The sequence below is a fragment of the Lissotriton vulgaris genome, chromosome 11 (genome assembly GCF_964263255.1).
Source record: "Lissotriton vulgaris chromosome 11, aLisVul1.2, whole genome shotgun sequence".
In the NCBI taxonomy this organism is placed as follows: Eukaryota; Metazoa; Chordata; class Amphibia; order Caudata; family Salamandridae; genus Lissotriton; species Lissotriton vulgaris.
Genome location: NC_141699.1, coordinates 960,197,384 through 960,209,529, shown reverse-complemented (window position 1 = coordinate 960,209,529; position 12,146 = coordinate 960,197,384). Strand labels below are relative to the sequence as shown.

The 12,146-nt window shown below is 41.6% G+C and overlaps 1 protein-coding gene across 1 annotated transcript in view; it reads right to left on the bottom strand.

The window, feature by feature from the left end:
• KCNAB1 (potassium voltage-gated channel subfamily A regulatory beta subunit 1) overlaps positions 1–12,146 on the bottom strand; it is a 756,359-nt gene that overhangs the window by 156,939 nt on the left and 587,274 nt on the right. Inside the window, exon 8 of the mRNA XM_086944907.1 lies at positions 11,469–11,555. Within this exon, the coding sequence (XP_086801033.1) occupies positions 11,469–11,555 (87 nt within the window). The remainder of the gene's footprint in view (positions 1–11,468; positions 11,556–12,146) is intronic.

Here is a 12,146-nt window from a genome sequence, read left to right as displayed (position 1 = left end):
TTATGTTGTGGCTAATCCCAGCATCTAACATGGTGATGAATGGATTTAGAAGTGATCAGCTCACACCAACATGCCTGCAGCTTATGCAGAGGAGACCCTATTCCGACATCAGTGGGCAACACCTGCAATTTTCTTTCTATATTTGATCCATGGAATGTATGACATTACAACGCATACAATCACAACGACCTACCATTACAACGAAACTATTAAAATGCTACATCCATTACAACGCATGCTATTACAACGCATGCCATTACATCCCAGATGCTATTACAACGCATTCCATTACAACGTAAGTATGGGTAAGTATTTAATTTAATTTAATTTATATTAATTAAATATTAATATTATTTTTTAAATAATTTAATTAATTTTTATTAATAATCTTAATTTTAATTAAGGGGTTAAAATTACTATTCTAACTCCAGGGGGGTGTAATAGTAGGGTAAGTGTTGGATAGTGTAGGGGTTAAAATTACTATTCTAACTCCAGGGGGGTGTAACAGTAGGGTAAGTGTTGGATAGTCTAGGGGTTAAAATTACTATTCTAACTCCAGGGGGGTGTAATAGTAGGGTAAGTGTTTGATAGTGTAGGCGTTAAAATGACTATTCTAACTCCAGGGGGGTGTAATAGTAGGGTAAGTGTTGGATAGGGTAGGAGTTAAAATTACTATTCTAACTCCAGGGGGGTGTAATAGTAGGGTAAGTGTTGGATAGTGTAGGGGATAAAATTACTATTCTAACTCCAGGCGGGTGTAATAGTAGGGTAAGTGTTGGATAGTGTAGGGGTTAAAATTACTAAATTAAAATAATTTTAATTAATATTTTTTTAAATAATTATTAATAATTTTAAATAATAATTTAATTAATTAAAATAAAATAATTAATATTAATTTAATCAAAATAAAATAATTAGTATTAATTAATTAAAATACTTAGCCATACTTACGTTGTAATGGTATGCGTTGTAATAGGATCTGGGATGTAATGGCATGCGTTGTAATAGCATGCGTTGTAATGGATGTAGCGTTGTAATAGTTTCATTGTAATGGTAGGCCGTTGTAATAGTTGCGTTGTGATGGGTGTTTCCCGATCCATGTGTTGTGTATTCTTGACTAACAATAAAGTGAACGTTTTTTATGTAATAATTATAAAGCTAATGCCTGGCTACCATGCAGATATAAGTGTGGATAAGTGCACTATACTCCTGCATTTCGCTAATAAGTATGCATACTGTGCAAATATCAGTTTACTATCAGCAACTCGATTGCTCAGTCAACAACACAGACCTTTACTTCAGATACAGGGAGTGCAAGGTTCATGATTTTCGAGGATCCCACAGTAGAGCAACTGAGGAAACTCATTCCGACAATCAAATCTAGCGCTCCTCAAGACCCGTGTCCACTAAAGATAGTGCACATGACAACAGACCCAGTGGCTCTGCACCTAACTGATATTTTTGCAGCAATGTTCAAAGAGGGTTTCTTCCCCTCCCATCGTAAATCAGCTTCAGTTCTTCCTCTCTTGAAGAAAGCCAATCTTAATGGTACGATTTGAACAACTATTGTCCTCTCACCAGGCTCCCCTATCCCGCCAAGCTAGCGGAGACAGTAATTAACATTGAGCTAGCCTCTTTTATTGATAACAACGATCTCCTGGTCGACGCCAAGCTCGGTTTTAGGAAAAACCACAGCACTGAATCAGCTCTTTTGGTGGCAATAGAAGAAATCAGAGCAACCCTGGACATAGGAGGGAATGCTGCTTTGGTCCTATTGGACCTCTCAGCGGCCTTCGATATGGTCAACCATGCTGTGCTGGTTGACCGTTTAAAGAGCTTATGGATAGGAGGCCTTGCACTCGTGCTCCTAAAATCGATTCTCACCAATAGGCAGCAGGTAGTGGCAATGGGAGAGTTCACTTACAAGCCCTACTCTCTGCATTGTGGGGTCCCACAGGGATCATTTTCGAGCCCTATGATATTCAATTTGAATGTCACACCACTTGCAAGGCTTATAAAATCATTCAACTTATCCCTAGCATCCTATGCAAATGGCAGGCAAATAGTTGTGTCACAGTTGAAAAATGAGGTCAATTGCGGTGACACCTTCAGAAAATATTTGCACGAGGTGAGCAATTGGATGGATGGCAACTGTCCGAAATAAATTAATCTAAGACGGAGGTCATTTTATTTGGAAACAACCCATCATTTTGATTGCCAGCTTGGGGGCCGCTAGAACTTAGTTCACTCCCCATCTCAGTGTCAAAAGAAAAAAACCTGGGAATAATGCTAGGTAGCTTGTTGAAAATCAAGGAACAAGTCAATAAGGTCACTTCCACATCTTTATGTTACCTGAGACTGGTCAAGAAAAAAGAAAAATATTTACCCTTTGATCTCTTGAACACTGTGGTTATCCCTCTTGACTCAAGGCTTGACTATGGCAACAGCCTCTACCTCAATCTTTCAGCAGGCGCTCTGAAGGAGCTTCAGTCTCTCTCAAGCTCAGCAGCACGATTTCTTTAAAAAAATTCCCAAATTTGAATCAGCCAAAGGAATTATTAGGAAACCTCACAGGGAGCCGTTTAGGCAACATATTATTTTTAAGTCTCTATGCGTGGCCTACAAGAGCCATAATGGGCACGGACTATTCCATTTTTGTGAACAACTTGAGGTGGTATACCCCAGCAGGACCCTTTGTTCGGGCTCTGCCAAAAACTTTGTGGTTCCCTCTTTTAGAACGACCTCCTGGGATGGCAGAAGTTTCTTTAGGTCCACAGCCTTGCTCTAGAAAAGTATGCCATTGGAACTTAAATCGTCTCCTCTCTGTCTGTCTTTAGGAAATCACTGAAAACCTAGCTCTTTGTCCCGAAATAGGATTCAGAACTTCGCTTCATTGTTCCGCTTTAGTGCCAAGATGCCTCCAGGCATTACTATGCTCTCAATAAATCGGCTAATCAATCAGTTAATTAATTAATTAATTCATTCATTCATTCAAGTGCAATGCTATTAATCTCTTCTTCAGTGAAAAAACAAAGAAGATCCAACATCACACGGAGAATATCCACTCAGCTTCATCTCTTATTTCCATTTCTTCCCATAGGATTCTGCAATGGAAAGCATTCACAGTCCTATCTCTTGCAAATTTCACCAACATGCTCAGTTCAGTCAAAACGATTTTGTACCTTCATCAACGCTCTCTCTAGAGATGCTGCTTCACCCCTATCCATTACTGTCAATGCCTACCTTATTAAAGTCTTCTTTCCAGAATCTCTCATGACAGGCCAGATTCTCTCACTGCTAAAGAAGCATACACTACACACAGATGACCTTGTCAACTACTGGTCCATCACTCACCCACAATCCATTGGCAGGATAATTGAAAAACCAGTCTATGGTCAACTCCAAGATCACGTCAGTGCTAACCATCTCCTGCATGACTATAAGCCTAGCTCCAGATCATGCTGCTGCATGGAGACCACTACCTCACACATTGGAGATGAGGCCCTCTGGATCACAGAGGAAGATGACTCCTGACATAAATGTCTGGACCTCTTTACTGCCTTTGACACAGTCCACCATCTCACCCTCATACGTTCCCTGGGGTCTCAAATGGTTTGCACCGGCAATGTTGTGTAAGTTTCCTGGGGTCTCAGATGGGTTGCACCGGCAATGTTGTTCACTGGTTGTCCCACCATTCCAGCAACACAAGCTTGTTCACTTGGGCACCTTCAGGACCAAAAGATTCCTAGCACCTGCTTAGTCCCCTTGGGCTCCATACAGTCTCCTGTTATCTTCAATTTCTACATGAAGCAGCTTTGTTCTCTACTCACAGGTAATAGCATCAAGATTCACCAATATGCTGATGATACACAACTCTGCATGAAAGTCTCCTCTGCTTCGGACATCCAATGCCTCAGACAAATTACCTGTACATCATGCAGACTTGGATGTCCAACACCCTACCTGAAGCGCAACCCAAACAAAACAACATTCCTGTTATTTGCCAAGAACAACAAACAAGAAACAGTAGAATCCTGGCTTCATGACATGAACCTTGATGGCTTCAAACCCAACATTTCACCAAATGCCAAAATTACTTGGATTCACTCTGGACGCCAACCTCACCCCTAAGGAACAGTTTGCCAAAAAAACAAAGCTGGCCTGGTGATCTCTCTCTTCTAACAAAAGTGAAACTGTTTCTTACAGAAAGAGACATCAGAACTGCTCTTCAAGCCTACATACCCTTGCATCTGGATGATTGTAGCATCCTGCTCCATGGCTTCCTAGATGTCTCACTGGCACCCCTTAAAGTAATTCTACACACAAGGCAGCATGTCTCATCCAGGACTTCGAGAAATATGACCATATCACCCCATCCTACTGGAACTCTATTGGCTGCCCTTGTCTGCCCGCACCATCTTCAAAACCAGCTGCATCTTTCACAAAGCCACTGTGTGCAGCATCCCCTGTTTATCTTGCAGACAAGCTGGCCATCTCTAGTGGTTCTTAGCACACCAGCAGGCAGGACACCATCGGGCTACAGATTAGCCAGTGTCGAAAAGACAAACAGGCCATTTCCATCTATGCACCCAAGATATGGAACAACATCCCCATACCACCCAGGACGGTCTGAACGCTGCTCCAATTTATTAACCCCTTAAGTGCTGCGCACGATCAACGGCCGACAGCACCACTACCTCCGTAGTGCTGCCGTCGGCCGTTGAACATTCGAACTGCACCTGCGCAATGGAACGTCCAGCACTGGAGCTGGACGTTCCATAGCAGCTAAGAGGTTAAAAGTTTGAAGACACACCTATGTAAAGTACACTACATCACAAGGAATTAACTGTCCACAAACCAGTTACCTCTGCTATCACTCCTTGACTTTATGCATGCTTTAACCCTAAACAGCACACCACGGTCTTTTTGCCGGGTTCATGCTAAGAAATACCATATACATACACAAACATTTTCTGATGTTACCTGTCAATAGAGACGATGTTGAGTATTGAGTGCTCTAGGGCTATCCTTGATAGGCACACCATGCCATAATTAAATATAAGTGATGAAATATTTGTCTGCCCACATGTGAAGCAGATGGAGGATTGATTGACGGTTTTCTTGCACAAATAAGGGATGTACGTTAGTACAGCGCAATCTTTTAGATCGCGGTACTTTACATCGCAGGTTTTACAACGCAAGTCGTTACAACGACTTGCGTTGGAGGGCGCGGATTTCAGAATTTTTTAATTTTATATTCCAACACCAGTCCCCGTTACAGTAGGGAAGGTGTTGGACTATAAAATGAAAACATTCCTTATCCCACAGCGCCATCCAGCGCAAGTCGTAGTAACGACTTGCGTTGTAAAAGACGCGTCGTAACTGCACTGCGGGGTAACATCCGCGTTGTAAAGGATGTGCCCCACAAATAAGGTATCTAGCTGTTGCCTTTTGTTGTCTGATCATGAATATGACAAGAGAAAACTGGTGACTGACTAGTGCTGGCCTATCGAGCTACTCTGTCTCTGAAAGGCATGTTGCGTTGAGGGACTTCATGAGGATTTGCAGGCAAGCACATCGCAAAAGTAAAATGCCTTGCAGGGGGTTCATTACACAGAGGCCATGTGCCGCAATGGGCAGAATTATTTCAAAAAACATGTTGGTCTAGGCATTTCCTCATTAATTACCTGTACAGCAAAAGGCAGAATGTGTTCATTGTGCAGCAAGAGGCACCAATATACCAAAGTCTACAAAGCCTGAAGTGAGACCCAACAGATACCAATCTACAATGTAACATGAAACTGTGCTATGTCGTATCTTTAGACACCCACACCCTCTAACACAAGTTATAGGTAGTTAGACAAAAAGTTTTAAATTTCCATGGCCAGGAAAGAGGTAACCATGGCTGCGGTATATCTTGTTTCTCCGCACATTTGGTTACGTGAAAAGTATCATCATCGGGTCTTGGGTATGCTTTCCTCCACCTGGAGGAAGACCGACTAGTATTTACAGTAGTGATTAGAGAACATGAGGGAAAGAGTACAGTGTCATTAAAATTACCTCAATCTCTTGATCTTGGTTTTATTGTTTCGAGGATGGCGTAAAGATAAAAACAAGGTGGTGGTGCTACTGTTCTATCTCACCTATTCGAAAACTTGGCTGGTTGACATGTTTCAGCCCAGGTGTGCCCGGTAGGGTTTGGGGGCTTTCTTCAGGACCAATGGAAAGCACGTTGTCTAGTAGTAACGTGCCTAGGTAAGTAGTGCCCTTACCCTTCGCCTTAAGTGCGCCTGTTCGCACACTTGTGAGTTATAGATGTAATGGTGTCCATAACTTTACAAGAGGTAGCTGGGCCTCATCAGGGTACGGGCGGTCGGACTCTCTCTTTTGGCTTCCGCTCCCGGGGGCACAGAGGATGGCACCAGCACAAGTAGCTTACAGGACCCGAAAGAGAGAGTCCCACCGCCCGTCCTTGGACGGAGCCAGCTACCTCCCGTAAAGTTATAGACACAATTACATCTATAACTCGCGAACAGGCGTGGATGACTTGTGTTGGTTCTCACCAGGCATACCCACTGATAATAGAAACCAAAGGGCAATTATGAAAAATGACAGAGCCCCATAGAAAGAAACCTACAAATAAAGCCAATCCACCTATCTGTGAGACTGGAGTACTGTATTGAGAACTGTGATGAGGTTCCTGGGTTGAGATTAATGACTGGAACTACTCTCCTACTTCATTGTTTTGGGCAGGCTGTTATGTTCATAAAACATGTAAATATACATGACCCATTTATGCATGGCTGAGTTTTACACAGAGCCCCACACTAGGGTTCCGTGACAGTTGTACAGGCAAACAGGCTAGCAAAAGGGGGCTCCCGCACAGTGCCGTGCACTTCCCAACCGGAGTACACTTTCCAAAAGAGTACTGGTGTGGGGCACCTATATGTTCCTAATGCTTTGCTTGTAGGTACATTCACCATCCCAAGCCCAGCGTATAGGACTATCTAATTTGAATGGAGTGGTCAATGACAAGGACTTTCCTTATTCAGCCTCCACCCATCTGTGTGATAAGTGCAGTATGCGATTCCTAATTTCCCAAGGAATAACTAAAACTGTATAACTTGTGGTATTGAACTGGAGAGGGCTTCCTACACTGAAATTGGGTGCAGTGCAGAGTGCCCACATGTTCCTAGCGCCTGTCACGAAGAATGCAGTTTTCCAATGAGCATAAGATGGTGCTTATTTTATGTGTCGTCACCTTTTCTCTTGATACATGGCAATTGTGCGTTAAGGCTCTATGTTTATGTTTGATTTAAATATTTGAGACATCACATCGCTGTGTAGTCACGTGAGTGTTCATGTCACATCCCTATTCTTAAACTGCATTAGCATATTAAACATGTTGTACCCCTACGCTTTTACAATTGGAGAGTTTTCTTTGATCATGGGCCTAGTTTAGGGAGACGAGCAATTTTATTTCCATTTGTTTATTTTTTAAAAGCTCATGATCATGTATTGTATAGAATGCAATAAAGACTTATTGGTAAATATATTTATGAACGTCCACAATTATATATTATTTGTATATATGTGATCAAAGTAATTTAAAAGAGATAATAAAAAAATATTAGTGTTACCTCAAAATATATTTTAAATAGTTTATTTATATTCAGAATTTGGGGCCGGGTCCGCCCAAAAAATGTTTACAAAAACTGGTCACCTATTGCACTCTGAATTTATTGCAACCACTATTTAAGTTTGCTCTTTGACCTATGTACTGTTAGGTCAAATCACAAAATAATTAATCACAGGGAGTCACAAACGGCTTGCCTAATTATTATACCTGGTCAGGTCACACTTTGCAACCCCTTGTGATTGGCTACAATCACAGGAATAGTGGTTTGCACGAGACAGCAGGCCATTATTTCTGTTATTGCTTTCTAAAACCAATTGTTTTTTATGGTCTGGCTTGACAGCGCAGCTGTCACCAGACAATTATTTAAGCATCTGTATATAAGGGCTTTGGCTCCTCCCACATGTTGGGAGCCAGTAGTGCATGTTTTGATTGAGAAGAAGTTGTGTGTTTCCACAAAAAAGTGCTTGACATCCACACAGCTGTGTTTAATTTGTTAATTTATTCAGATGCCTGAGCTTGAATTTTTAGGGGCCCACACATGCCATTGTAAGGATATTAAAGTGTCTTAGAAAACTAGGTCCTATATGGTGTTTTCGTCTTCACCACAGATGGGAGGAGAGCAGTCATTAACCTACTTGGATGTTCAGGTCTGGCTTGTCAGTGCAACGGTCACCCAATCTTTTAACCTACACCAATTTTATTCTACAGTTCTTTGCTGCCACACACATACATATCCATCCCTATGCTATTTACTAGTAGTGCTGAACATTACCATATCGCATTCCTTTATAGTCAGACCTATTGGCATTCCCAATGCTTGTTTTTTAAAGTAACCGGGATTGCCTAAAGCAGTTAGCCCCCTGAACTGTAGCCTAATACACCCGAAACTGCCACCTTAAATTTTAAAGTGGAAGCAGTCCAAGGGAGACCCCTTCTCAGTGACCAGTGGTTTGCGATCAGAATACAAAGGTTACTGAATAGCAATTTGGATGCACCTTACATGCACCTTTCACATTGCATTTCAGTATGGATTTCCAAACCCAGGTGATTTTGGGAAAAACCTTTCTGAATCACAAAATGAGGTTAGTACATATGAAAACGCAGTCACAAATGTGCAGGTTTACAACTGCTGAATCTCTTTATACATCTAGCCACTAGTGCTGTAGATTCAAACCCCAATTAGCTAATACAAGAGGCGTCCCAAACCACATTAGTGTATTTGATTCCAGTCACAGCGAACAAGCAATCTTTATATTAAGTTCTGGGCTCTTTTTCAATACTATGGTAATCAATAGGAATATACATGAACTAAGTAACCTCTTCCATACATTGTAAAGATAATGCAGGACACCTAGGAGTTCTGTGACCATACAGAGGAACAAGGCCTATGTCTGAATTCCTTTATAAGTTCAATCAACTCTGAGGCAAATTGCAATATCCTTTTAATGTACAGCAGAGGCTATTCTATTCCTTATAATACATGGTCTCACAATCAACAATCCAGAAAAACATCTACAATCATTTGTGTTGATCTCTTTAAATTGAAAGAGACAATTTGTTTGCAGACCTGAAGAGCAAAAATAAAATGGGTTGTGTAAAATTAAACACACCAGAAAGCAGTTAGTAGTTTGTTTTAAAAATGTATAAGAATCCGTATAATGTAAGCCAGATTAAAAATGCCTTATCTCAGAATATGTAGAAGCATGCAGAGATTCTATATTTCTTTTAAAGACCTATAGATTGAAAAAAGAAATATGAAAAACAGAGAAGGGGAACAAAAAGCCAGTTCTTTTCGTTGTTTAAACTGCAGTTATATTGATGCTCTCTGACCTACATTTCAGTTGGGCTGCTGGCATTGGCAGTAAGCATATAATGTTACACCTCAAGTGTAATAACTTATATAGTTGAGCAGCAACGTAATTTCTTTATTACTGACAACTAGAGACGACTAGAGACTCGAGACGTCAAAACCCAGCTATTATAAGGACAATAGAGACACACTTTCACAAATGGATTGTGGGCTGCTGTGTATTTTTATACACACATACATACACACACACGCGCACACACATATTTTTTATTGTACAAATGCAAACACGTTTGTTTTCTCTCCATACGCAATGAATGTACTGGCAGTCAAGAACTCATCCTTGCCACAACAAAATATGTATGCAAACTATGTTATATTAAAATTGTCATATCCGCAATACGCTGTTTAAATTCTAAACGCGTTAAGCTCATCTTCGATCCACATCTTTTGTTTCAAATTTTCACTATTCACAATTCATTATGTGGATTCATGAGTCCACCACAAACCCATCTCAATTGATTGTAGGATTATAAATATGAGAAGGGAAAAAGTTGTTCGATTTTTTTTGTGCTGGAAGGTGCCCCTTCCTGACAAAAATAATCCTGCATGCAACGGAGGCACCCTTGCACCATGGTACTATGGGGGAGACATTGGCGCTAGGATGCTAAAACAGCACCTGCGTAGGCAGAAAGAACAGGACTGCCCTGTATTGCATACATACGGTGAATTCCTGCCCTTCACTTTGGCTAGGACAATGCAGTAAGGTGCCTTGCTGCGCTGCCCTACACCAAAATCCCATAAATGAGGCTCATTAGATAGTTGAACATTCTAAAAAAAAGTCATACTGCTCCTGAATTTCAACCACATATTTAATTAAAAAGATCACAGAAGTTCTCGAGACAGGCCTTCACAAAGTTAAAGTCCAGGAGCTGGGCAATTTGTAAAATATGGTGGAGAGAATGTACCTAAGTCTGACAAAAACACAAAACATATCCTCTACAGTGGAAACACTCAAGTAGCTTCTGGAAGAGTAAATCATTAAACTCAAAACGGGTTATGGGAGCTCACAATACCTGAAAGACTGCCACCTCACTACATTCCTACCAAGAACCTGTACTCAGGCTATTCAGATTTCAACTTTCAGAAGAGATTATAAAAAAAAGAAATCATTGAAAACCTTGAGCTGGTTATTAACCCCATCGCTGCGGCAGCTTTTCCCGCTGTGCGCGGCGCTTTTGTAAATACCGCGTTACATGACGAGCTCAGCTCGTCATGAGCGCACGGTAAGCCTCATGACGAGCTGAGCTTGTCATCAGCGCGGATGGGGTTAAGGTATCAACTAACACACGAGGAGTTCAGGAAAGGCCTGACAGCGGCTCTGTTTGAAGACTCCATTGGGTACTAGTCCAGTGAGGCAAAATCCACACTTTTCTTAAGACGAGGAAAGACTACATTGCCAAAAAGGTCTATCGTCAACCTTCACCTGCCTGATGATCATACCTAGATGCCCTCGAAGTCGAATCATCAGGTAGGTGAAGGTTGACGATAGAATGTGTAGGACACACCATATATACGCCATTGAGGACTGATGCAGAAGCGTCCTTGCGCAAGCGAGAGGCTGCGTACCGCGCTAAGCTAAACATTCAAATAAACTAAATAAATATAAATGTTACTAAAATAAGTAGGGCTAGAAGTCCGTTTGTGGAGAGACAAAAACCTGGAATGAGAAGAGAATGCATTGTTCCAAACTTGCAAATTTACTACAGCTTAGACAGTTGATCAAAATAAATCCTCAGGTTTCTGCTAAAAATGTGTTTCTGCTAGGAGGAATAGGCATAACATTTTTTTTAAATGAAAATACTGTGTTCTCCAAAAAAGCAGAGGAAGTGGATCTGGTCATCTTCGCCACAATCTGGTCACACTGACTCCAGAACAAATATATTCTAATTTCACAGCGTGTAAAATGCACTCGAGTCGCTCCAGGCTCAGTTAAATCCTTTTGTAAAGGTTCTCACCAACCTTCCATGGGAGTATTGTTGTCTGGTCGATTTGCGAAGACAACATCCACATATTCGAGCTGCAGTCTCTGGAGAGAGGCCTTTAATCCTGCAAGCAGAAAATAAAAACATGCTGTCAGGTGCATCCGGTGCGGGGACGCGGGGAGCGCTTCTCAGCCGAGATGACAGCTCGGAAATATCACTTCACAGAAGCCGCTTAAACTGGGCACATCGGGGACAAGGACGCGCCGCGCGCGCGCATTACCTCTGAAAAAATTTGCATATTATTGAAAGACTGACTCTGTGCAGAAGGCGTAACTTTCAAATCTCGTTCCCTTCAAATCAAACTATATTTAACATTTGAAATTACGAGCATTTTTCAACAAAAAAACTGCAGCCACTTGGTTCTGTCAAATTACAGCCACGAGGGAGATGGTAGTTCATATTGCATCTTGCTATGCATTCCTCTGGCACAGTCATTGGTTAGATCTCTCCAGGGCAGGCAGGGGGGAGGGGCTGGCAGACACGAGCAGAGGGGAGAGTCCTCATTCTCTCCTATAGAACCTAGGGTTTGCTGCACCTCACATTAACAATTGCAGAGCATGCTTCTTAAAAACCGTTTTGCAGTTTAGCCCTGGAGGATGTGAGCTTTATTCCATATTGTGTTCTGAGACCCTGCATGTTATTGCTTTCTAAACAC